At 47.0% G+C, this 26299-nt stretch overlaps 10 protein-coding genes across 10 annotated transcripts; 7 read left to right on the plus strand and 3 right to left on the minus strand.

Moving 5' to 3' along the window:
* Window positions 1-206: 206 nt before the first annotated feature.
* On the plus strand, window positions 207-1505 carry AO090023000934 (uncharacterized protein; the record flags this gene model as incomplete). The annotated part of the gene is made up of 1 exon (XM_001821374.3): window positions 207-1505. The coding sequence occupies one exon, from the start codon at window positions 207-209 to the stop codon at window positions 1503-1505; it is 1299 nt and encodes a 432-aa protein (XP_001821426.3).
* A 1279-nt stretch (window positions 1506-2784) lies between these two features.
* AO090023000935 (uncharacterized protein) lies at window positions 2785-3966 on the plus strand (the record flags this gene model as incomplete). Its single annotated transcript, XM_001821375.3, has 1 exon — window positions 2785-3966. The coding sequence occupies one exon, from the start codon at window positions 2785-2787 to the stop codon at window positions 3964-3966; it is 1182 nt and encodes a 393-aa protein (XP_001821427.3).
* Window positions 3967-4175: 209 nt separating this feature from the next.
* Window positions 4176-5442, minus strand: AO090023000936 (uncharacterized protein; the record flags this gene model as incomplete). The annotated part of the gene is made up of 2 exons (XM_001821376.3): window positions 4176-5171; window positions 5278-5442. The coding sequence occupies 2 exons, from the start codon at window positions 5440-5442 to the stop codon at window positions 4176-4178; spliced, it is 1161 nt and encodes a 386-aa protein (XP_001821428.3).
* A 3127-nt stretch (window positions 5443-8569) lies between these two features.
* AO090023000937 (putative bZIP transcription factor (MetR)) lies at window positions 8570-10058 on the plus strand (the record flags this gene model as incomplete). The annotated part of the gene is made up of 4 exons (XM_023235831.1): window positions 8570-8852; window positions 8876-8948; window positions 9251-9387; window positions 9445-10058. The coding sequence occupies 4 exons, from the start codon at window positions 8570-8572 to the stop codon at window positions 10056-10058; spliced, it is 1107 nt and encodes a 368-aa protein (XP_023090814.1).
* Window positions 10059-10977: 919 nt separating this feature from the next.
* Window positions 10978-12417, plus strand: AO090023000938 (CENP-N/CHL4 family protein; the record flags this gene model as incomplete). Its single annotated transcript, XM_001821378.3, has 1 exon — window positions 10978-12417. One exon carries the CDS (start codon window positions 10978-10980, stop codon window positions 12415-12417), a length of 1440 nt encoding a protein of 479 aa, XP_001821430.1.
* Window positions 12418-13133: 716 nt separating this feature from the next.
* AO090023000939 (RING finger protein) lies at window positions 13134-14398 on the minus strand (the record flags this gene model as incomplete). The annotated part of the gene is made up of 4 exons (XM_023235832.1): window positions 13134-13275; window positions 13330-13665; window positions 13790-13960; window positions 14025-14398. 4 exons carry the CDS (start codon window positions 14396-14398, stop codon window positions 13134-13136), a joined length of 1023 nt encoding a protein of 340 aa, XP_023090815.1.
* Window positions 14399-15031: 633 nt separating this feature from the next.
* Window positions 15032-16129, plus strand: AO090023000940 (trafficking protein particle complex subunit 13; the record flags this gene model as incomplete). Its single annotated transcript, XM_023235833.1, has 4 exons — window positions 15032-15184; window positions 15255-15750; window positions 15797-15868; window positions 15975-16129. The coding sequence occupies 4 exons, from the start codon at window positions 15032-15034 to the stop codon at window positions 16127-16129; spliced, it is 876 nt and encodes a 291-aa protein (XP_023090816.1).
* Window positions 16130-17662: 1533 nt separating this feature from the next.
* On the plus strand, window positions 17663-22065 carry AO090023000941 (HNH endonuclease signature motif containing protein; the record flags this gene model as incomplete). The annotated part of the gene is made up of 5 exons (XM_023235834.1): window positions 17663-17714; window positions 19477-19680; window positions 19740-20059; window positions 20126-20243; window positions 22004-22065. 5 exons carry the CDS (start codon window positions 17663-17665, stop codon window positions 22063-22065), a joined length of 756 nt encoding a protein of 251 aa, XP_023090817.1.
* Window positions 22066-22984: 919 nt separating this feature from the next.
* On the plus strand, window positions 22985-23744 carry AO090023000942 (uncharacterized protein; the record flags this gene model as incomplete). The annotated part of the gene is made up of 2 exons (XM_023235835.1): window positions 22985-23432; window positions 23608-23744. The coding sequence occupies 2 exons, from the start codon at window positions 22985-22987 to the stop codon at window positions 23742-23744; spliced, it is 585 nt and encodes a 194-aa protein (XP_023090818.1).
* Window positions 23745-25034: 1290 nt separating this feature from the next.
* Window positions 25035-26015, minus strand: AO090023000943 (uncharacterized protein; the record flags this gene model as incomplete). The annotated part of the gene is made up of 1 exon (XM_023235836.1): window positions 25035-26015. One exon carries the CDS (start codon window positions 26013-26015, stop codon window positions 25035-25037), a length of 981 nt encoding a protein of 326 aa, XP_023090819.1.
* Window positions 26016-26299: the final 284 nt, after the last annotated feature.

Consider the following 26299-nt stretch of genomic DNA (forward strand, 5'->3'; position numbering starts at 1 on the left):
TCCTGCCGCTCTTATCTGATCGTCTGCCTTGTCGCATTGACCAGGACAGTCTCTAACGGCTCAGACATTTTCCTGGCCTAGCTGCCTCCCGATACCTTTTGAACGGTTTTGGCTTTCTCGGATCTATACCTGTGCAAGGCCAGAATGGCCACTGCTGAGGGCCCCGCCAGGGCGCATGGTGTGTTTCCCCAAGCGCGGTGCCAACGATGTTTCTGGGCTTAGTATCTAATGTGTTTGACTCAGACCGCAATGGACGCCGTCGCCCATTTTCCAGTTGGATGAAGCGCCTCGCCAATCTCAAGAGCTCCACCGACTCAGGCAGTACTCGTTGGTCTAATAAACGCCATGCTGTACCCAAACACAAACGGAGCCTGAAGAACAACCCCTACCCGCTCTCCGGCACAGTCAACATCCATGAATATAACAGTGACAATAATCCATCCGACTTCAGCGATAGTAATGAACAGAGGTCGTGTTCGCAGAGCGAGCCGTCCCTGGCGTACTCCGGGTGCGACAATCAAGTGCCGGCGACCAGTGCAAAGTCTACCGCGCCAACTATCTCTACAAACGGTGACACGGCGATCTCAGATGCTGCATATTCGAAGGCTGGAACAATGGCAACGGTGGGCGGTGGGATCAGTTCACATGGTGGAGGGGAAGGAAGTACCTTCTCCTCCCCAGCACCGTCAGTACGGTCGCTAACCACCACTTTAACCACCGTGCAATCGGCGGCACCTTCCGGTCATCTTTATAATACGCAGAATACACATCACGGTATACATAATACAAGCTCGACACATAACACTACAACACAACAAGTGCAGTTTTCACACCAATTTCCTCCTTCTCCGGCTACTGCAGTACCGCCCCACCTTGCCCCTCACGGCCAGTCCGTTACGTACAGTACTGCGACTGCAAACAATCTTCTGACTGACAACGCTTCTATCCTCACTTTGGCATCTTCCTCCAAGAGACGTCGACGGAACTCATTGGATACCAATGCCTCAATACGTGCCCTCGCCCCGTCGAGTGTTTTCGGTGGTAGCCGGGAAAGTCTACCATTAAGCGTACTGAGCGGGAATGTGGGAGAACCGTCGAATACATCAGCCTTCAACGCCCCCGGAGTCCTCAACCGACCGAGTATAGTTGGCCTAGCTAGTGCGGAGCGGATCAGCATCTATTCAGCCTCTGGCGCGACACCTATAAACGGAGGCGGGGAACGCGGGAGCCTGTATGCGAACAAGCCAAGCCCGGGCGTTGGGGATGGTGCTAGTTTTATAAGTGTGGGCCAGTCACACAGTCGGCATGATAGTAACGCGGCGAGTATGTCCGGTGTTGCTGGGGCCATGGCCAATACGATCTCAACCGGCCGCATCAGCCGCCGAGGTTCGGGATGGGGAGAAATCACGGGCGATGAAAGTGACGAGGAGAAGCCGAGGGATCGAAAGGAGGACGAAGAGCTTGATATCAAGTCTGAAGTGCCAGGCGAGGCGAAGAAGGGCTAGGTTCATGACCGAAGGTTGTCCCAATTTGAGATTGGGGCGATCGGAGATGATGTTACGCACTCAAGAAACTGAATATCCATGTATAATTTCCGTTCACATGATGACTAATGCAAAGAAGGAAAGGTAGAGAACGTTTATGAGGGAGTTGGTTCGGAGTTCGACTGTTTTGTTTTTCTTGGGTTTATGTCAGTTTCTCGGGTGGTGATAGGATATTTGGACGAACTGTTGATGGACTTGATATCCCCTGCGAATGAGTTTCACTGTCGTTTATCATTTCTTTTTCAATTTTCACAGTCTAATAACATGCTAGTCCAGTAGCCAGACGGGCTGAGAATATAAACAGGGAATAGAAATAAATGTTCTCGATCACAAGGTCATTAACTCTCGAGGCCAGAATCAGGACGATGATAACACGGAGATATAGAAGGATTGTTGTTGAGTATCACGTGAGAGTTACTCCACTCGATGCTTTTCTTTTCGCCCCCATCTGGGGATCAGTAAGCATAAGACCCTTAACTATAAAAATAACTAAACTAAACTCCACAGTTATTGACTTGATCATATCTGGGGCAATCGAGTTCGACTTCCCATCCTGAAGATTGCATGCACATACTACTCCGTACATTAGCCTGCATCCAATGCAAGGGAAGGGAATTTGAATTTGGTTGAGAGTGGGTCAGCGCACTACACGGTACCCTACTAAATTACTAACTAATGTTTGGTTCCTGAGCACAGTCCCCTTTCAGCTCTGGTGGAGATGATAGGCTCGGCGCTGATGAGAAAATCCATATTTTGTTTCCAATGGAATAGAGTTTGATTCGGTCCCTAGGCATAATTATGCATCACCTGATCTGTGCCCAGACGATTTCTGAAGAATTGAAAAAGCGGCGCCGGAGGGGAAGAGATTCTTTACATGTACATACAATACCCAATCGAGCAACTTTCACCCCCTGAAGCGGGAGGTATGGTTTCCTTCCAATAGCCGAGGTAGTGGCAGAGACTTTCACTCCAGATCGTCCGTAATGGCAGCCCCCGAGCCCAAGAAGACCGTCGCCATCATCGGCTCTGGAATGGCAGGGCTGGTGTCGGCGTACTTGATCCAGCAAGACCGCAAACGCAGATATGAGGTGGAGGTGTTTGAAATGGTACTTTTGAATACTTGATATGCCCCTAGTCAACGTGGACTAAACAACCCCTACAGCAAGATCAGTTGTCTCTGGACTCTGCCTCGTACACTATAACTTCACAAGATCATCATACGTATCGGGTTGATGTACCCATGCGCGCATTCGATGATGGCTTTCATAACAACCTCAAACTGATGTATGATCATCTCGGTGTTAAATACACGTCGCCGAAATTCATATATCCACTATCTACCATTTCCACAACGGATGGAAAAAAGCTGCCTCCGCACTTCATCCACTCTTCTAGCAATCACCAAGTACCGCCAATTCGTCCTGAAGGTTGCGGTTACGTGGAATGGATACTGCGAATCTTGTATCTGGCAGTATGCTATTTCTGGTTTACGGCTTGTTGCTTCCTGGTTGAACCCAATCCAGCCACCCCCTCCGATGAAGGTGAATCATTACGACAATACCTTGGGCGGATTCGATTACCACAGTACTTCGTCAACACCTATTTTCTACCGTTACTGTCCAGCGTGACAACTTGCTCACATAGTGAGCTTCTTGATTTTCCCGCGATCGACGCTGTGGACTATGCGAGGAGAACATATCGCCAGCCGCACTATACCGTTGTCGGAGGCGTTCAAAACGTCCAGACCAAGATCTCCAACGCCCAATCTGTAAGGCTCGGCGCAATCGTTACCCAGGTCGAGAATGTTGGTTCCAAAGTCCAGGTCACATGGACCGACTTGAAAAGCAAGGAGGTCCATTCTAAACAGTTCGATCACGTCGTAATGGCGGTCACTCCGAACGTGGTTGGTGCAATCTACGAACCTCTACGAAAACTCATGAGCTCGATCCCTGTGAACCAGGGAGAGGCGGTGGTTCACCGTGACAGATCCTCCATCCCGGATTGTAGCCAGTCACTGGGCAGGTTCGCCGCAGCGGCGCGGCAATCCGTGGACCCGACTCAGATTCTGCACATCTGCTCTAACTCCTCGGCAACGGAGGCGATACATGAACATCCGTGTTCCGTTCTCGTGACAAGTTTTCCGATCGCTCCTATAGACCCCGCTAAGGTTATTCATCGTGCGCGACTAACCCGCGTTCTACGAACCCCGCAAAGTAGGAAGATAGTCAACCGGATATTTGGCGGAAACCCTCAACATGCGTACCAAGAGAAGGAGAAGAGCTGGTCTAACGGCACCGGGAACGTTTGGCTTGCTGGCGCCTGGTGCTGGGACGGAATGGTCCTGCTCGAGGGATGCGTCGTTTCCGCCATGAGAGTTGCCGCAAGCCTAGATGTCGAAGTTCCATGGCTAATAAGCCAATGACTACGTTTGAACGATGTTCTACAGTGACGAAATGATGTATATACGGACAGGTACACTTATAAGTTTCCATCTATTCACATAATTCTGCCAGTTCAGGAAATATTGGCATTCTTGCATCCAACATAGTTAATGCTACACCTGACTTCACATGCTACGCTTTAAGATACATAACCGACTGCTTTGCCGAAGAGCCGCGGCGCGAGGATGCACTACTCTTGGGCGCGAGCTACCACCACAAACCCCCTCAATACCCCGGTCCTTGCCCACCAGTTGAATGCCTTCGCGGCGCTCTTAAACTTGCCCACGGTCATTCCATATCGCTTAAGCTCCGCGTCTTGCTTCCTTATGTAGTTCGCAATACCTGCGAAGACGTGCTCTGAGATATCCCTCATCTCAATCATATCGCGCTCGTACCCAGCCCGGACCAGCATATTCACGTATTCCTCCTCCGTAATGAAATTCGAATAGGGCATCCCGGATATAAGACACATCAATCGTAGAACTAGTTTTTCCCAGAGCGATGCGGATTCAGAGATCAGAAGGTCGAACGCCATGATCGAAGCCCGCATATCTCGACATGCATGGTTAAGCAACGGGTCTCGAGATGGCTTGTAGTGATACATTGTATCGAGGGCTAACAGCCATCTTTGTGTCTTCTCGCTCCCCGTATCCGTGCTAGTGGCTTCACTCTTGCTTTCAGCATGACCAGAGCTGCCCAGAGTAGCTTGCCGAAGTTCATTGCCCCAAGATGAAGGATCCGCTGCGTCGGCGGCAAAAATCTTCACATCCGGTGTCCATTCTGCAGAAATTTCGGAATCTCCTGTGGTATCCCGGGAGAGTCTTTCTTGAGCAAAATCCGCTTGAGGTTGCTCAATAGTCACGCCCACGTATGAGTCGAACAGCGGTCGGCTTTCGCGAGTGCTTGACCCTCCTCTCTTTCTCATCTTGCTGTTATGGGCGCCGCTATTGTTGTCGATAGCTGCCTTGATCCCACTGGAAGGGGCAGTAGTGACGGAGTCAGTACAGACCCTACAGAGTCTCCTCGTTAGGTATAGAGATTGATCGCCGCAGCCAATCCCGACATCAACCAGTTTAATATCCTGGTGGTATGCCTTGATGGGTGTACCGTCTTCATTGAGAAGCTTGGCAGCGATGAGGACTTGTTCTAAGAGTGCTTCGCAAGCTTTAGTGAAAGAGCTCGTATTCTAGAATATTGGTTTAATTTTCTTCCAACAAAAGCCATAGGAATATCGAGCTACTGAGCCAAAAGAAAAAAAAGGAAAGATACCTCAAATCTCTCTCTTAACATACCTTCCAATATCCCATGTTCATCCACATGCTTCTAGGGGGAACTTCCATGCTAAGAATGGCATGGTCCAATGAATACAACTTGCTATCATCGACGCCAATAATGTATTGGATAATACGCTCAATGACACCCAGCACCATGGCTAGGAGACTTTTTATTTGCTTCATAGTCTGGAGGTATACCTAATGATCAGTATCTGTGCCGCGTCAGGGGGTTTTTGATGAGCGGCCAAATGGGACGCGAAGAATCAGTATTGGATAGGAGCTATACGTTTGATCCCACTTTTCTCTCAGAACTTCATAGTCTGTGCAGCAGGGCGGGTACAATGATTGTTCAAGCTAGGAGAGTCGAGAACGGCTTTTGATTGATAGACGCTTCGAAGTTGCTATTTCTTGGCATTAATTAGTCATATGCTGTTAGCGTATACAACAGGAAGGTCTGACTTGAAAAAACGCAACACATTTGACTTGCATCGTTCTATATCCATATTTCCTTTGAGCTCTAGATTCCAGAAACACTACGGCTTGGATATGTGTTGGTGAATTAATCAGAGTTGGGTTGTTTTTTGAGAAAGCCATGTACATCGTAGACAGTTGCTTGAATCTACTAATCTTCAGCCCTAATGTCGGCTTCTCCAGGCGAATTCATTGCTTAGGTGTAGGTTAGTTGCAAAGTGTGGCATCCTGTCACTTGGATAGTTTCAAAATGGCTCAATCGAGACATTTACATGTCAATAACATTAGCTACTGCATGCCTCATTAGGATTGGAACTGCTCCAATTACCATCGTGTGTGAATAGTCCAATTTCAAGTCTTTAGACTATAAAAGAATTTCGACTATAGGTATGTATTGCATATGCTCTGGTACAATCTATAAACAAGATGCATCTTCATTTGTCGGGTGTTGTTTTTGATGACAGCCATTCGATCTTTCTTATAGCAAAGTTCATATAAGTAAGTTCACCATAGGGTATAAACCCTGGAATCGCATGTCCCGATTTGATGGGTAAAATGTTCGTGGTATTGTACCTGACATAGAGATTGGAATATACTTCCTATTCGGGCTACATTCTCCATCTTCAAGTTCAATGTATCAATTAGTCACTAGTCAACGATTGCCAAGGCGCACCAAGGCTAGGCTTTGATACACTTGTAGCCGAACTGATTTCCGGGTAGACTTGATTCGAGCGTTTTCTATGTCTCCAATGAGATGAAAACTACCGTAGCCAATGGGCTAGCTAACTGCTGGGCATTATTGAACGCGGATAGCCGTGTATATCAGGTTCGCCGCTGCGGTTATGATTCTGGTCACTCCGTACGTATGAGCTTGAATGGAACGTGCGTCAGATTGCTCAGTAGATTGTTGAGGATAGTGACTAGGGCTTACATCCTTGAAGAGACAATGAGGAATACCGTGGCAACTAAACCACGTGGGGAGTAATATGCCGTTCTTTACTATAGGGTCATAAGATCTCTAATCCGGGCAGGGTATCAATCACGACTAGGGCAATCATATGTTCTCTGAAACGAGGATCTTCTTGTCAGATGGTAGTATTACTCATAAATATTGTAAGTTGTGATTGCTAGCAAGCAGGTGGCAGTAGTAACAGAAATGGAGGGCAGGTTGTGCTTGTACGGCGCACAATACTTGAAAGTCCCGGATCACTGGGAGATAATTTGACGAATTTGCCGAAAGCCTAATCGAGTAGTTTCGGGCTACCTAAGCAGTTAGAGCAGGCAGCGGGAAACCAGAGAGGAGTTGCAAGGGAAAAAGCAAAACAGGCCACTTTTACCAAGTGGGATGCAAACTAAATTAGTAGCATATGATGTGATCGGATCACTTACTCAATTCGTTTTCTACTATGTAGACTGATACTGTGAGATACTCGCAGAACAAGAATGAGAACAAGAGTAGAAGAATATACTTATACTATTTTGTGTGGTTTTACTAGTAGCCGAGTAGATATTGAGGATGTAGTATACTCCCTATGGCATCCATTCTTCCGTCGGCCTCTACTCGGCAATACTGCGGCCCGTTGAACTCGTCGATCACGCAGGAACCAAGATGGATTGGTAAGCAATCCGACTGATGATTTCTTTTTGTTTCGCGCGAACCGCGCATCGGGTAAACCTAAGCCCCCTGGTTCCAAGTATCCTACAGCCTCAGCTCCCTCCACCAACCAGAATAACCGGCGGGTGCACGGAACTTTGACTCTAAAATACGAGGTTACCTGTGGGTGGCTGACTACGAAGAGGTATACGTACAATGTACATACATATGGTACATACTATAAGGGAAAGGGAGGCAAACATGGCATCTGATGGAAAATTAATTAAACGCAAGAGAAAGAGGAAGAGGAAGAGAAGAGCACCAAAGAAGGGAAAGAAGCTCCGAGAGGGACACTTGGGAAAGAAACAAAATTAAAATTAGAAAAATGAAAGAAAATACCCACGATTGCCTTTAACAGTAATTGCTTGATACCGAAACTTAATCTCCGATACAGACTAGTAGCCAGAAAGACTTCATTGTTAGGTCAGTCGAAGACTCTAACCAAGTTTAATTCAATGATTCTTTGGGTCCGCATGCCGACTTCGGCCCCCGAAAGAGGGATGATTCGGAATCGATGTCATGGCCGCGGAAAAGGGTGGCGACCGAAGGATCCTGGTCTTCAAAGGTCATAAATAAGTAATCTTGGATTTCTGGTGACCACGATGTTATATCATTGATTCAATCTGTAGGTAGTGAATGGGACCAGAATAGAAGTATAACCCGTTGTGGATCGTACACAGTAGTAAGAGTTGTGGTGCACGCACGGTGTTTTTCCGCCGTACGGAGTGCTCCGTAGAGACTGATAATTACCCATTAATATGACAAAGCACCAACCACACTTGACTCAATTGGTTAACGGTTTCCCTTTCTTCCCCAGCTGAATCAGCTTTTTCTCTCGCACCCCCACCCGAACAAATTCCATTCCCGGTCGCCCTCTGCGGTCCCACGTCCCACAGTCATTCGATCGTTTCTTGTTTCCCCTCTCTTTCCTTCCCTTCTCTTTTGACTAGACATACATACTTCTTTTTCACTCCCGTCATTCTGCCTCGCAATTGCCAATCGACCCCTCTCAACTTGTACGCGCTTAAGGCGGCCACCACCGAAAGAGAGTATTGTCGCTCCGGAACCATATATCCTTCGAGTCATTTTCCCTCGATTAGCCCAGCGGACCAAAGAACATAAGGAAAAGAAGGAAACGGAAAGGAATATCGAACAGAGAGGTCTCAGAAGCCTCAACGGTGCATCATGACCGAATACAATGGCCGCAGGGCCCCCAACTTCTCCCAATACCTCGACGACCTTAACGCTATCCCGTCGCCATACGATCAGGCTGTCCAGCAGCAACAGGGCTCATACAACCTCGATGCGGACCTCTCCCTCTTCACCAATGCCGAGTTCTTCGATTTTGATAACTTTGGGGATTTGAACCTCCCCGGGTTTGACTCGGTGGAGAGCGACAGAATGAAGAAGGAAAACAACCAAGCCACGGGCCAGAACCCAGATATGGAATTCTTGGATCTTTTCGGTGGTAAGTTGGAAATTCTTCTTTAGATTATACTGTCTCTATTGTTTTTGGACCCGAGCTGGAGGAGCTACCGGTCGCATTTGGTTGCAACTCAGCCGGGTCCTTTCTTTCTTCATACCGGATTTGATTTGCCATACACCGGGAAAGTTTGTTGTTTCTGTTACACGTTTCCTGCTTTCTCCATGTGCATTCTTCATTTCATGACATCGTCATGGGATTCATGGTCCCATACGTTTGCACAATGCCTGTCTCGGATCTTCGAGGCATAGATGCATCCTCCAAGCCACACGCCATCTGCACGTGCCCTCATTGGAGCATGCCTACATTTAAACCCTGTTAAGCGATGATCAAGTTCAAAAATTTCTGTGCAATTAGCAAGGGTCATGGGTTAGTGCCGATAGCGTGAACCCGTTACGCTATGGCGTCATTCCACGTGACCTGATCTCTACGGTCGCATTCAGCTCATGGGATCATCTCTCGTTGAAGGGACTTGATACTGTTCTGTCTGCGTTGATCTTATCGCCTTTGGATCAGTTCGGTTTTGCAATAGCTTTGGCTTGATTTGATAATAATCATGTTCTAACTCTGCTTGAAGGCTTTAGCAACATGCCCGATTATTCAGCTACCGGCTTCAACTCTGTCAATGCTCAGTCACAACCTACATCTCTGCAGAATGCACAGTTCTCGACTGTCCCGCAGATGCCGAACGGACCCGCCAATGCTGTCTCCAGCCCGAACGAGTCCATCTCGACTTCATCATCATCGCCTGCAGCCCAACCGCAGGCCCCCGCCCCCGCTGCCTCCACCCCGTCTTCCGCCGCCGCACCGAAGCGTAAGAACACCCAGAAGTCGGCTGCCATGAGTGTGGAGGAGGCAGCGCGGGTTGCGGCAGAGGAGGACAAGCGTCGGCGTAACACTGCTGCCAGTGCGCGGTTCCGTGTGAAGAAGAAGATGCGTGAGCAGGCCCTTGAAAAGACTGTCAAGGAGACAACGGAGAAGAATACTGCGCTTGAGGCCCGCGTCACTGCTTTGGAGCTTGAGAACCAATGGTTGAAGAACCTGATCACCGAGAAGAACGGGCAATCATCTGAGGAAGGCAAAAAGTCGGAAAACGATATTGCGGACATGTTCAAGAAGTTCCTTGCTTCACAAAAGGCTGAAGGTCAACGAAGTAGTGCTGAGTCGAGGATCGGTGTGGGCACTGCCTGAGTGATATCCAAGTAAAATTATGTTGATTGAATGGCGTTACGTCATTGTGTTCTATGTTCAGGCTTTTACTTCTTGTTCATACTTAATTGGAGCATTAGGAGACTGGGGAAGGCGTCTCACGGAGCAAGGGTTGGTGGGAGGCATGAGTGATGATTTTTCAACGTTCCTTTGATGGTTCAGATTCCACTCCAACGTGGTAAAAAAAGATGGATTGATTGTTTTTTGGCTTCCCACGTTTTATATCCCAGTCTATAGGTATTTCAACATTCTTCAATAGATGACTTTGTGCAGACTACAGCTGCAAAACATTAATCAGATCTACATCATTCACCATAGGCCTATCCATAGCACTCTAGATATCAGGGCAAGCTTCTATCAGAACTCTGAAAGCAAGGCAAATAATAAAAACCTGAAAGAGGTACCTGTTCATTCCCGGAAGCTCTCGATAATGCGCAGGGTCTCCATAGCTAAGTTTTGCATTACCTATAGATTACTCCGTAAGCTTTGCTACCACGTGGGTTTCAGCAGAAACTGAAACAGCCCTGCAAAGCAATCTACTACGCCATTCTGGTGATGGGACTTGAAGAACTTTTCAGCTGAAAGGTCAGTTCTGAATTCATAGCCTTACTGTGTATACTTTAAAAAAAAATCGTCCACACATTTCTTTGGTAAAAGCTGTCTGGTGCCTTGGAACCTGGCACGCTAGCCGAAACTATACCGCTACATAGTGAGTGCACCTTATCGACGATGATTATGTCCCTATCACCACGTGACTGTATCTACTGATGGCCCGTGCAAATGAAGTCGTCTTGATGGAACATCCCACAACCTGTCTTTCAACCATACCTGTATCCGCGGCGGGATAATGCGCAAGAACTCCGTGCAACTATAGACGCCACATCAGGGGGTGACCGAACCAATGGCACGTCCAAAGACAGTTCGCGCGCCCACAACCGCGAGTCTTCCCAGCAACCTCCGCATCCCCTCAACAACGCCATCGCTGGTGAAGTCATTCGGGAAGCTCACCCGGCAGGCATTGCTGGACCTCGTGTTTTACTGGCTGGACGATCGCAATGTCCAGTCCTTCGCGCCATTCCTGGAACGAGACGAAGCCGAAGACGCGGACGACGAAGAACTCGGTCCGTACCCGGCCGAGCGGACCATCGACGACGTGCGCAATGCGTACCAGGAGCTACAGGTGCGAAAGGGCGGGAAACGAGAGGTGATTGATCGCATACTTGAGGGTGACTGGAGACACGGTATCACCTTGCGCCAACTTGCGATGGTTGATCTCCGCTACATGGATGACCACCCGTCAAGTTTGCGATGGACGGCGCTGGAGCTCACTCGCATCGACGCGGATGGGGTGCAATCGCCCGAAACCGACTTTTCCTCCTATATTCCGCGTATCCATGCCTCGACCTTACTTAATAATGTTCAGCAGCAGATTTCCCCCCTGGTGAAAGCGCATTACTACCTCGCCCGCTCGAATACCTTACCCCTCACTTTCCTTCGCATATTCGTGACCAATTCGCCCTATCAGCATCCTCGCCAGCCACCTGAGACGCTTACAGACTCATCAAGAGTGATATATGTTGCTTTCCCGGATAGCTGCCCCTTCGTTTACACGTCCATTGCATCTTCTACAGGCTCCAAAGCCTCCTCCGCCAACGCAGTCGCAACAGATGCGCGGAGCTTACAGCGCATCGTGCGCGACGCCGTCCCAAAAGCGTTATCTCTTCCCCAACGAAGATACGCCCTTAAAGCAACGTCATTGACGGCGAAGAGTCTACAAGCACTGTTAGCACTCCGAGGACCAAGTCGCACGAACGGCGCCAATGGCGCGTTCAGCATATTCGCCGATGCCGTGGTAGAAGGGAGTCCGCTGGACCCACGGCCAGCGAATACAGTTTCCCCTGAGGAACTCCTGAATCAAACCAAACCAGAGAAAAACAAGAACCAACCCACAGAAGATCAGAAAGAAAACGAAATACACCAACCAGGGAGAAAACCCCGCAACTCAGGAGAAGACACTCACATCCCGAAAAAGCGCAAGCTCGCCATCCACTCGCGTTTCGGTACTTCTGGGTCTCTGTCGTCTGCGCCTCTGGACCGTCTTGACGTTAGGCTTCTGGACCGCCCGGATGGAGATGAGGATGATGAGGATAGCGATGCCGATCACACTCAACCGTCCCTCTCACTTACGTTTGCCGGCTCGGATGTTATCAGTGGGATTCGGAAGCTCGCAGAACTGGGAGTCGTTGATCCAGAAAGGATGCCTTCCTGGATGACCGGTGAAGAGGCTGTCAGCGTTGCCGTTGTTCATCGAGGACGTCGTGTGATCAAGGATAGTGGATGAAAGGAGGAGGTCATCGACCCAATACTTACTTTCACGTTCCCTGTGGCATAGCGCGATGAACTGGGGCCCACGTGTCCATTCCGGCGGGAGGCGCTTTTGAACGATATATGCGTTCAAATGGCTGTGCGCGGCCCGGATCAGGCAGTCTGCGATCCGCGAAAGTTTCACCTTTCGTCCTTGTCTATATCCTTCCGCTTGACAAGGGTTTGGATCTTACAGGGTGCAACGAGACCAAGAACACCGCCGTGGTGTGAGAAGGTAATACGGCGGAGACCTATATTTGAATGTGAACAGGGGGTTGTCGTGCGTTTGAGAGCGGATGTCTACTTGCGCGACATGGCTGAGAATTTTCTAAACCCAACCAAATATTTGAGTTGTCAAATTGCATAGTATTTCCCAATAGCATTCTTGGTTAACATTGACTCCCGGGTATCTAGCCAGTCCTGAAAAGCAATAAACTATAAACGCCCATACAACTTCCAATAGGTAACAAACGTCCCACTAGACACCACAGCTGCCGCAGGACCCTAGTGGCATAAGCACCAGATGACTAGTACCACTCAACCTCATCTCGGTCAGCGTTGTAACGCCTGCGACTACGCGAACCATAAGGATACAATTGTCGGGAGACCCAGAAAGGATGATATGTCGAATAGTCTAGGAGACGGAGTGTCAGTACGCATCTAGAAACATTGGAAAAGGGGTGATCGGGGTGACTACAGAGACGGTCTCGTACCGCGTTGACCTGAAAGGCCGAGCTGACTAGCCACATTAATGTATCCTTCTGCAGTCGTTTGTCCCTGAACTCTGAGTTGCTCCAAGTTCACGTCGCTGGTATCTGCCTGCCACGGGGAACGGCTGGTAATGTCTTAGTTTTACTCTGATAGCCAAGGAGTGCGCAATAAAACGTACCAATAAACGCAGCGGACACCTTGAGAATGCTGTGTGACAGCCCATTGTTGGAAGCATGTTTTGTGAATATTATTTCCGCACGCCGCTCGACACCAGACGATCTCCTCTCGGTCAGGTTCAAACTCCATGAAGCAGATTGGACAGTCTCCTTCAACGGCCTTCCTCTTGCCGCCGTTGTCATCGTCAATCTTGGTCTGCTCACGACTCAGAGAAGATCCTTCATAGATCTCACGAAGCTCCTGAGTAAGCAGTATTAGGTTAGAAAGTGTACGATGATGTACGCTCAATAACTTACCATAGATAAGAATGCCAGCTGATACTGTAGGTGTTGCGGAGCTTTGAGGACATTAACTAGGACTTTACAGGTACGGTTATCAGAAATTGTATGAACGATAATAATGATACAATCGAAAAAAAGAAAATAGTAGTATTAAGAATGGTGATAGCACATAAATTCAACTTACCGTAACATATATGCTTGCATTGGTTCCCTTTTCGAGCATCCGGACAGGTGCAGGTCGGCTCCTTCCCAATCACTATCTTGTAGATGTTTCCAGTTGTCCCAGCAATGTCAAAACTCATCTCGGGAACATCATCAGCGCCGGTGACAGTATGTCCTAGGACGAACATTCTAAGGGGGGAAAACATCAACTATGAGGGAAGGAATCGACATATTATCTGGATTGACGACACACCTCTGAGTTGTTGCACGGTTCAATCGCTGTAAGAACGTTTGCGGTGCTTTACGGCGAAATACTCGAGCTCGACGTTCAGGTATTCCCTCGCCTGATGATTGCTTTGCGCTTCGGCTCTTCTTTTGTGGACTGGCAACAGGCGAGTCGCCAGTCAAATCGATCACATTCCTGGGGTCCGTAGGGACCGCTGTATAATCGCCTTCATTTCTACGAGTACGCTTCGCAGATGTGGATATGACGCTGGTTTTCTCATCGACCGTTCGCTTTCGATTTGACGTAGATGTACGGCCAGTTTGTGGAGTTCGAGTATGGTCTGCGGGCGATGACGTAGTAGTGTTCTGTTGCCTGGAGGATGTTGTCCTTGTAGTACCCATACTGTCTGAAAAATTAAGCCAGACACAGTACTAAGTATGATAGAACCGAGTGTCGAATATTGCTGGCGCAAACGAATCGTCGTTGTGGCGGTCCTGCAGGAATAGCGAGAGCGATAGCGATAAGCCTTTCCGTTCAAGAGGTTGACATAATCTCGCGCCCTCCAAATGAATAGATCGGTTGATCTTGCTCTGTATGCGGTCTAATGGAGACACGGCACCTACAAGACAGGGACAAAAAGTGGAGTGCGATTCAGGGGTACAAAAGGAAGGTTAAAATCAGAAAAGCAACCTCTTTGTTATCTATCAATTCCTTCACTGCAGAAATCCGACCGATCATATGCGGAGGTTTGTGGTGTTTGGGATGTTTGCCTTGTTTGTCTGTCAAATGTGGATGCTGATGACGATAGAGAGACAACATTCAATACTTTTGACAACACTGAAATACTCCCCGTCAAATACATAGTCATAACTAATTCACCATTTGACACCAATGGCACGTCCACGCGCCCATTCAGGTGCTGAGGCCTCCAAGGAACCTCATTCAGTCTCCTTAAAAGGTACGCACTGCTGGTAGTTATCATAAGCGGCGCCCTGACTGACATATGCGTAGTTTTGCGGTAAGCATTCCTGTAGATGTCAATTGCCGATCTGACTTTAAAAAGGCTATCGCGGCCTTCTCTGTCCTACCAGTACCCCTTTCCAGAAGCAAACACGAAGATCTCTAACAAAGCATCTTTGAGTTATCCTTCCGATAGTGTGGACAACCAGTTTATTCTCGCCCCTAATGTACGACAGCTATGAGAAGTTTCTAGCTTCGAAGGAAGAATTACGAGCATCTGCTAACAATTAACCAAAGCTTACATTGCCTCCTGCATTTGGGTCTGCTTACGTTGGAGAAACATTTGCTTGCACTCTTAGTGCGAACAATGAGCTCGCAGAAGATGAGACCTCGCGTGTTGTCACGTCAGTCCGTATCGTGGCAGAGATGCAAACTCCATCTCAAGTAGCATCTCTAGAGCTAGAACCAGCGGATGATGCACCCGCGAGAGATGGCCTACAAAAAGGGCAATCGTTACAAAAGATCGTACGATTTGATCTCAAGGAAGAAGGGAACCATATCTTGGCAGTCAGTGTAAGCTACACGGAAACGCTGATTGGATCAGACTCGCAAGCGGCCAGTGGGCGAGTGAGGACCTTTCGCAAGCTTTATCAATTCGTTGCACAGCCTTGTCTTAGTGTTCGGACAAAATCGTCCGAGTTGTCCCCACTGGAGGTCGAGAACAAGTCCCTAGGGCCTTATGGAAAGACTCGGCTGCTCCGCTTTGCCCTCGAGGCGCAGTTAGAGAATGTGGGTGACGAGGCCGTGGTTGTGAAGGTAAAGAGAAAAAAAAAAAAAAGACTTTTCTTTGATCCTCGGGACTCTAATGCTTTCGATAGCAAACGAAACTGAACCCCAAACCCCCGTTCAAGGCAACCTCCTTAAATTGGGATCTCGCAAGGCCGGATCAGTCCGATTCACAACCGCCGACATTAAATCCACGTGACGTCCTCCAGGTCGCGTTCCTCGTTGAGCAAGAAGAAGGACAGCAGGAAGGGCTAGATGCCCTACAGAAAGATCTGAAACATGACGGACGGGCGGTTCTAGGGCAATTGTCCATCGAGTGGAGGGGGACTATGGGGGATAAAGGGTTCTTGACGACCGGAAACTTATTGACGCGAAGACGGACATAATATTTACAAGGCTTAAGCTGGTTATCCTTCGGTGTAACCCACGCGCCCTCCATCACAAGCTCTAGGGGAATCATCGGTCTTCAGGGAATTTTGCTAGAAACAGTTAATTTGCGATGCTGTGCAGCGGTACTGGCGCGCAGGACTAAAGAGTTGGGGATAGATGATCAATTAGCGAGATAAGCTTTGGACTGTTCCAGGGCAGACAGCCAAGCTCCAGATGTGTTACAGATGCAACAGATCTAGGCGCAGCCACAGTTTGAATTCCTTTGCGGCAGTCAAGTTACACGCACAAACAGGAGGCTGGAACTAGTTGGCTTAGCCGTGAGCTGCCAAAAGTACGGCGGAGTTTGATGGCAAGAGAAAACCCCAGCCTTGTCCAAATTTAGATATCTGTTGTGTTAACCTAGTCCGTATTTATCTCTGATATGATGGGATGCATTGTCGAGGCCCTGTGACGTGAGTTTGACTAAGCTTTGCTAAAACTTTGGTTGATGGAAGGTATCTGGCGATAAACTCCGACGACGTCTAGAAGCAACAATCTTATGCAAACGCTCATTGGTTCTTTTCGACCGCAACATCCATCATGAAACTGGTATTTTGTCTGTGTCAGCAGTCTAGAACCCCTTGCCGGGTATTTTAGCATTTCATTTTTCTATAAAAAGGTACCAGCATGTATGGATCGTATCTTCCGTACCGTGGTTATTAAATCCCAGCAGAGGCCGATAGGCTTAAGAAGTGAACATGGCATGGTTAAGGAAGAAGCCATTACTGAGTATATATGGCTAGAATAATCGCTGGGAAAGATTTATGCTTCCAAGAGGCGTAGGACGGTATACCATACAGTACGGTATTTATGAACAATTCGATAATACCACTCCCCAAAGCGGGAGATAGGACACCCGCCTCAGGCACCAACCACCCCCTTTTTCAACTGTCAGTGGTGCACGTTTCCATCGAGCATAACCAGCCAACGAAGCCAAACGTCCACCCTACTTGCCGGTACAGTTGGAGTCATTACTGCTGTCACCCCCCCCCAATACTCTTTGATCGTATTTCGAACCCTAATGCCAAGTGCGCTAGTCTACATATGGAAGGTAACCGTAACATTAATATTCCGGAAATTTTGATCGTACTGTATTGAACAGTAAGGTTATAGAAATAGTGTATTGAGTTTGTATCAGTAATCTACGGTAGCTGGAAGCTTCTACACTGCAAACGCGTCAAACATGACAAAGCATGTGCCTTGCATCTCCCGCAAACTGTTAACATTCCTTTTGTTTGTACTGAGCCACGGTTCGATCCTTTTTGACCTTACCAGGTTAACCAAGACGGGTAGGGCTACAATACTGTACCTGTCTTAGTTCATTGTCCATGAACCTGATCATTTTACTGGTTTTGTTAGCTGCACCTCTTCCCTCACGGACACTCTTGCTGGGACACCCATATGGTGTAGGCTAACATATGATGATCCCAACACTAGGCTTCTCAGTGGCATCTACTGCCTTGAGGGGATGACGTTTAGTCCTTACTACGATGACGATGCCTCTCAGCTTCAGCCACCTGATCCGTGGATACAAACTCCATCGTATGCCCCCACCCCTGGTGACTTCGGTAGAGATCGTACGCCATCCGTATTTTGCCCATCACCTGAACATGTACTTGATGAACCTTATACTCCCTTGCATCAATCCCAGCCCAATCATCTGGGTTTCTTCCAGGAGCCCGAAGAAAGGACTACGAGGCAACATAGAGGAAAGCCTTGTATTCATTATACTATTGAGTGGAAGGTAACTCTGAACAACCGAACTGTGTCAAAGGACACTGAACAGGACTTGGCTGTAGCACCCAGTTCACACTGGGCGAAGATAACACAGGATGCTGAAAATGTTATGCGTCGAAAAATACGTCACAACCAACGTGTGAGATCAGATGATACTACAGTCAGAGTATCTGTAAACGAACGTGGACAATCTGATCTGAACAAACGTTTTGACGGCACTAATATTGATTGGAAACCTATAGAGAAACAGCTCTTAATGTGGGGAAATCTGTTTCATATTGGCAAGAAGCTCAAACTTTTTATATCCATAAACTATATAGAGGACAGTGGCCCTCCTCTTTCACGGAATACAGATAAGAGAGGAAAGTCATCAGTAACTAGGAGAATGCTTACAGAACGAGACGCCCAGATCGATGCTGAACAGGCTTCTGGACAACGTCCATATTGGCGGGAAGTGTATCAAACGATGCGTTGTCCTGGGCCACCCTGCCGCCATGAAGGGCAGTATTGCTGGCTGGACCCTGTTGGAAAGAAGCATTACAAACTTAGAACGCACCATCTGAGGAGACTTGTCAAATACGTTGAGGGTGGAGGCATCTTGGATACGCATGATGATATTCCTGACGATGTCCGTGAACAACTCTATGCAGAGGAGGCACTGCGGCTTGAAAAACAAAAGAACCCGAAGCATTCCGCAAGTGGATCAATTTGTCCACCAATCAATATCAATGTCCTCCCCGCGCAGTCATCGCAAAGCCTAACAGACAGATCTGTTACGGCTGAGCAGTCAAGCTCAAGTCCCAACTGTATTGACTCTGTTGATATTCCTGGGTTCTTAGATGATGCAGTGGAGGAATATGCCAATTGGCACTTGTCGCGTGTTGGCCGTGAGATTTATAGAGACCATATTAAAAAAGCACGTGATGTGGCGTTGGAAAATGGATTAGACCTTCAACAGGTTTCGAAGGAAGACCCAGACTTCTTCGTCAAGCAAGGGGTGATAATTGGTGTCGCACGCCGGTTCGTTAGCGACATTAGAGATTGGGCCAACCAATACAGACATGACTGAGACCAAAGCGCGTTGAATCGATCGTATTGTTCCATAGCTTAACCCGTCACTAGCCCAATTAACTACTGGAATATATATATATATTGTTACAGTCATCCAAGATTTATTATATAAACCGATAACGATACAGTCTTAAGTGGGACTAGCGGGTACATGAGCAACTAACTTTTTAACAGTTCTCGACTTGACAAGAACCCGACGATCTCCCAACCACGTGACCTGAGGCGCGTTGTAGAAACATCCTTGGTTGGCTTCCTCTGCATACCTCACACAATGGATTGGGCTTATCGATGATGCCTTCACATCCTTTGCATCGACACCAGTCATCTTTAGAAAAAGTCCTGAACTTCTCAAAACCTTTCTCATTACCACCCCACCAAAGTCAATCGGCAGCCAACCTTCTTCAGGTCTTAATTCAGTGTTATGGCCCCGAAAGGAGTGCACGAAAAGGTTACAAGCCAGCGGCACTTATTAAGGCCACATATGAGCATGTGGTAGCTAAGGATACATTTTTAACGTTCTTTTTCTCGTCGATATACGAAAATCTATGTTCACAGCCTGCTGATTTGATTGATTCTGATATTACGATTGTCTTGACGTTCTTCGATAACTTTACGTCTTGGAGTCCAGACGAGAAGAACAAAGCAAAGAGCGCGATCGAAGAATTCGCTGATTACATCATTGAGAATTTCCTCCTTCCGCGTATGTTGGCTATTGACCATTCTACTGTGAGAAGCACTATTTAACTTGGATGATCACAGTCCGAGCTTCATCTGTCAAGACTCCGCAACCGACGCCTGCATCATTATCCGCAATACAAACATCTACGCCCTCCGGCACACCATACCGTGTATCTATCTTGCGAAAAAGTTGCCTTGTGCGTGATCGCTATCGTTGCGTAATTTCTCGAAAATTTGATAAGAGCGAGGCTAGAAAACGTTTCGAGCAGTATGGGGAAGATTGCAAGGACGATGAAGGAATAGAATTGAAAAACGAATCAAGTGACCGCTTTCAGTTCCTGGAAGTGGCCCATATTCTACCACATTGTCTTACAACAGTTTCCTCTGGAGATGCAGACCTAGTATGTCTGATCTAAAACATGCTTCATCGCTCCGCTAACATAGTTCCATAGAGCGACTCGAAAAAGAATGTGCTTCGGATTTTAGATATGTTTGACCCTGGTGTCATCCATCTAATTGATGGTCCGAAGATTGACAGCCCCATTAACGCCCTTACTTTAACGCTCGACTATCATCGTATGTTCGGTGAATTTCAGATTTATTTCGAACCCACAGGCGTGCCATATCAGTACAAAATTGATTCAACAGAGCGAAGTCCATTTTTACGTGATCCACTCTTCCCAGTCACGCGGACTTTAACCCTTAGTCCCACTCGTGTAATTGATACGCCCTCACGGCGGCTCCTTGATGTTCATCGTGCTATCGCACTTATAATGAAACTTAGCGGTGCAGGTGAATACATAGAGAATATTCTTCGAGACATAGAGGAGGTTGATGTGAAAGCAGACGGTTCAACGAACTTGGGCCATATAATGAGTTTACGACTTGGTGGATGGCTTAACACATTATGTGTTTTTTGATTCCATTCGTTTACACTAGGTTGCAAAAATGGCGCAAATGTTTATACTCTTCCTATGTTTGAGAAGCCCTAATCGGGATTAGGCTAAGCTTTTTTACGACTATTCCTCCGGACATCTGTTACCAGCTTCTGTATTAAAACGTAACTATGCACTGGGGTGACTCAGCGCGGCTTCCGTCGCTTGTATCCTCTCATACAAGGACATTTCTTACCACGTGTGTATTTCGTCCCAAATCCACCAAAGTTCCTCCTGCCACTGATTATTCTTCAGTTGGCACCACTTAGCACACTTCGCTATACTCTACCACAATTTTTTGAATATATGACTGATGGCTATAGTTTCTGCCTTCGTAGATCTATGCCGTGTTGCTACTCGAGTTCCCTTCGCTAATTATCTTTGATTTTTCCATTTCGCCAATACCCTTTCCATTTCCTGCAATGATAGCCTTTCGCGCCAGCGCTCTTCTATTTTCGTTATCTCAACTTTGATTTCAATCTCAGCAGAAGAGATAGAATCGAGCATTCTTTCAAGATATTGAACCTCCGCCAGTTTAAGATCAATATTCCATTCCTTCGTCCGTTGTTTCCCAATCGAGTCAGTTATCTCACGCTCTCGTCGTTGTCTCCGCTGGTTGAATTCCACCGTGTTTCCTATCATTAAGGACGAGATGTAAGACCACCATGTCTCCTCTGTAGCTCTTTCCTTCAGGAGGCGTTCTTTTTCTCCTTTGACACTGTCTTTCTCAGCGCGGAGTCTAATAAGGTCTTTCTTTGTGTTGTACAGTAATGTTTTCGATCCCTCGCGTTTAAGAGCAAACTGCCGAAGTCGTTCTTCAAGCTCTGCTATCTTTTGACTCTTGATTTTCCCGGGAAGTATCGCTGAGCGATATAGCTTGTCGTATTCTTGGCGTTTATGAATATCAGACAGCTCCCCGTAAGCTTCGCTAAGCTGTTTCTAGCTGTATCAATAACAAGGCGCGCGAGCCCTAAGAGGCCAGAAGGGTAGGTAGTAGATAGCGATAAATCTTACTAGTTGAAAATCAGCTGTTGCATTAGGTTCGTTCTTCCGTCTATCTGGGTGTCTGGCTAAAGCCAGACGTTTGTATGCTAACTTGACAGTAGCCGGCTGTGCGTCGTGGGATATTCCGAGAATTTCATAATAGTCGTGCCCGACACTTGTGGGTGACATGTGAAAGCTAATTTGACGTGAATCCAGGTAAATAATGATCGAATGCTAACGAACAGGAGCAGTCTGATCCACAAAATAATGGAGCTTGATGGCTGAAGGTTCACTGACTGTGGGGCGGGGGGGAGGTGACGTTTAGGGAAGCGTCATATCTTCGGGCCGTTATTATTCCGTCAAAAGCCAAGGCTGGAAGTGCTCACCCACTCACTCTTTGCCCCACTCTCGCTGAGCTCATCACAGAGCCGTACGGCATAATTTTATACGCCCATACCAGTATAACGAGTATATTACGCGTATCATAGCTGATCCGAAACCTAACCTAAAAAGGCTTAGCACTAGAGCCCAGAAAAAAAGGAAAAGTATGGGTATTTGCGCCGTTTTTACAACCAGCTGTATGCAATTTTTTACTTTCCCGTTGCGCATATCTCTATCCATACTAGGCATCCCGTACAGCTGATTGCAAAACTGGTGCAATTGTTCATACTCTTCAGGTCTCTAAGATACACCTAAAGCCACAGTAGAGGCCACTGTATTGAATGGTAGTTAATTGTGTTTTGAATGACTCGGCGTATTTTACGTGGCCTGTAACTTGTATACAAGCGCATCCTTCTGCCGTGGAGAACATACCCCAGGAGCCCACCAAAGATCCTTTCCGGAAGATCTCGTTGATCATCCTCCACAGCACAAATGGCTCCTGATCTAGCTCCATCGAAACTAGAGTCCATACAAGATATGATTTACTAAGGTAAGCACGCCTAGCGACGCTTGGCTATATCCCTGCCAATTTATCCCTGCTGATTTAAATCATAGCCATGAAGGTTACACGATTTCACATGACGGCTCTTTAGCAAGCCAATTACCCTATGCCACATGGACATTATGGCGGGGTAGTGTCGGCCGTTTGTCAACATGGGGCTGCACAATGGGACCGTTCAGGCGCGTGTGCCCAACATAGCTCGTCAATAGGCCAAATTGGTGTGAGGCATCCAACAGGCACCGTGGTTGCTGTATCTTATGCCATCACATTTATTGTACAGCGAGGGAGGCGACGCTATATATATTCGAATTATTCCTGGTTCTTCTGTCCCTTTTGTTACACTAGTTTCAGGATCCTGAAGTCCTGATATTCTTAAAGCGCCGTATTTCGACCTTTCTCACCCTGCTGCATTTTGAAATCAGACCCCTGCTCCTCTCGGCTACTTATCAGTACGCGCAACTACGATGTTTTTCTACCGGGTAACTGACAAAGACTCCGTTGCTGCATTTGAACCGGGACAAGGTTTTATCGCAGGGAATACTTCTTCCCGAGTAACACTGGATCCCCTTATACAAGACGATGCTATAGAGCTCGTGGAATATATCCAGCGACATCTGAACTGGAAGAACAGATACCCGACACCGTTCATTTCCGCATATCTTGATTTCGACACGGCCAAAACCGAAGCACTGCGCCGGGTGAACGATGGCAAGAAGAGTGTCGTTCTCTGGAAAATCTGCTTGGATGAGGATGACGATCTTGAATGGGCAACAATATACGACCTAAAAAGAGAACTGGGGTTTTGGATTCAAGATAACGCATTCCACAATGCCAAGTACGAAGCCCTGTTTGTGCGTAAAATCCCACGAGACTACGTTGTCGGAGGCGAAAGGTACACGAATCGGCAAGGAAGTAAGTAACTGCTATCTACCCATAAAATTTCAACCATCGTGGCTAATTTGTTTAAACAGAGTGGACCGGCGGAAAGTGGTTCCATATCAACCATCCCTTTCACTGAAAGATGTGACAGTCTATGTACCGTGGTTATGGATTTATTATTCACCATCTTTGCCCTGAAGTGATTCAGACGGGTTTAGGACGGGATTAGAGTTCAAATCGAAAGCGATTATTGTGATGGCCGTAGAAAAGAAGCAAAAGAAAGAGAGGAAAATGGAAGTTGGTGATAAGCCATCCTCTACCCTAGGATTTATTTTTGTAGCATAGCTATGTCGGCCATTGCAAATGAGACTGTTCCTAATGTGGGCTGGGTCAACTGGTGTGGCTCTATCGATAAAGCCATCGAAGATTGCTGAATTATTTTAGGATGCTGCCGAGAAGCCTAATATGAGGGTCCTTGTCCCATTTGTTAGTCCACCCAAGGACATGTCCCGTACCAGGGCAGTAATCCTCACAAGCCGAAAAAATATCACCACCTGTGGATCACCTGTATAAGGCGTTACAAATATTCTTTACAGTAATATCTTTTTTCACCGTTTTATCCATTATTCGTAAAAATATAGCTCTTCTGTGGTCTTTCCAAATACAGTTTAGACTTAAGGGTTTCAGAAAGAAGAAGTGTGTAAACATTTGCGCCGTTTTTGCAATCAGTTGTAAATCAGAATAGAAAAACTTCGACATTAATGGTGGACTGGCTATTGTTCTTAAGACCTGTACTTCTTTCGATTACAATAGAGAAGTCTGGTCAACAAAACACCCAGGGCGTCATGGAAGAAGCCATCGTCCACATTACCCCGCACAAGCTATATATATTAGGACCGACCTGATAGTGGTCTGCAGAGCCCTTCCTACTTTCTCCAACCACCGACAACCCCGACGAACGTATCATCAATATTTGCTCAACACTACTGAGTGTAGGAAAATATGAGTTCAGTGACAGCATACCTTAGCAACGAGGATCGCGGGATCCTTTTGCATCAAATGCAGGTGTCGCAACTCCGCCAGCAAATTCTAGGTGGTCCTATCGAATCTCCGTTGTGTTTTAAAGCCAAGAACTGATCGAATTAAAGCGAATGCAAAAATTATATGGCCAGAAGAAAGGTGCTTCGAAATCATGACCGGAAGGAAAACAGTTGAAGAAAAAGAAGGATATGGTTTGTTATTATTCAACAGCATTTTATGACGATACTGATTGATTTAGCCACCGTTAAAAGAACGATTTGCTACGCATATCTGATTAGTCTGCGAAAAACAGAAAGCCGACCATTTAATCTAATTGCTAAATCAAAACCTGAGAAACGACCGGGGGAACCATTGTTTGACTTATTGGACCTTTTGGAGAGGAGGGCATTCACTATTATGGAATCAGAGAGTACAGAATGATAATAATTACTCTACTGTACTGTACATAGCTATCGGATCGAAGCGATTCGATGTTTGTTTAGTAGCAAACAGATATATCTACCCTAATAGTTAGTATCTTTTGGCTAGCTCTGAGGAGACTCAATGAATGTACACAAAAATGGCGAGATCGCCTCACAAACAATTGTCCCTGCATCATGACTCTTCAACAGTCAGACCGGCGTGCCGGAAGTGCCCTTTCGCACTTTGTTTTCTTGCCCCTACAACGTCAATGCACCATTCAAGGAAGGTGTCAAATCCTTGTTCTGGGCTATCTTCATACACGCTCCAGTGCCGCCGAATGAAGGCTTTCAACTCAGCAAAGAACTCTTCAATTGGATTTAGGTCCGGCGAATATGGCGGCAAATACACTAGTTTAACCCCCGCTTCTAAGCACATTTGGTCGATCCGCTCGGAGTAATGAAAAGATGCATTGTCCATAACTATGACAGACCTCGGTTCTGGCCATTTCCCACATTGAAGAAGCAGCTCCTCAATAAAATCCTCAAAGACTGAAGTATCGGTCGCACCTCGAAAGATACGGGACAGAATGATACCGTCTTGAGAATATGCAGGCAATATTTGATACCGCTGATCACGATGAAATTTAGACACTTGAATAGGAGTTGTACCTAGAGGAGACCAGCCCGTTCGTCGGAAGCCAGCTCGTTTATCGCATCCAGATTCGTCCACGTATACAAGCTGATAGGAATGAAAATCTGAGATTAAATGGAAATACATATCCCGCAGATCTGAATTCCGTTCCTTTGCTTTCTGCCGAGCTGCCTTTTTGGACCAACCTTTAGAAGACAGAGCCCGCCTGATACTAGATGTAGTTGCGTATATTTGGAACTCATCCCATAGAAAGATGGCCATTTCGTCAAGGTATAGATCAGGCTTTTCAAGAAGATGATCACAAAGAGCCTCCAGCATTATTGGTGAGATGCTTCGTGGGCGTCCACCTTTATTTGGAGGGGCTTTGCTACTGCCGAATAGCCGGAGATTTGACCGAATCCTAGGAATTGCGCGTGTGCTGCAGTTAGCAGCTTCAGCTATCTGGGCATTAGTAAGTGATGGATCGCACTTGATCATATCACAAATAATTTGATGTTGCGAAGGCGCCAGGTTGGGTGCCATCATATCCCTGTGGTAAGATTGATCGTCAGGAGATTATCTGCAGGAAACATCATGGTGGGGTAACCAAGGTTGTGTCTGTATAATATATACATGTAAGATACATGAGCTTCGGTGATATAATACAGAAGTACCATACAGTACCGCGTTATGAAAACACATTAATCCGGATCCTTTCCTATAATAGACTAGCGTGCTTGGCATTAGGGTTCGAAAAACAATCGAAGAGTATAAGGGGATGACAGCAGTAACGACTCCAACTGTACATCAAACTCAAACTCACTGTC

This window comes from Aspergillus oryzae, chromosome 3, assembly GCF_000184455.2.
Source record: "Aspergillus oryzae RIB40 DNA, chromosome 3".
In the NCBI taxonomy this organism is placed as follows: Eukaryota; Fungi; Ascomycota; class Eurotiomycetes; order Eurotiales; family Aspergillaceae; genus Aspergillus; species Aspergillus oryzae.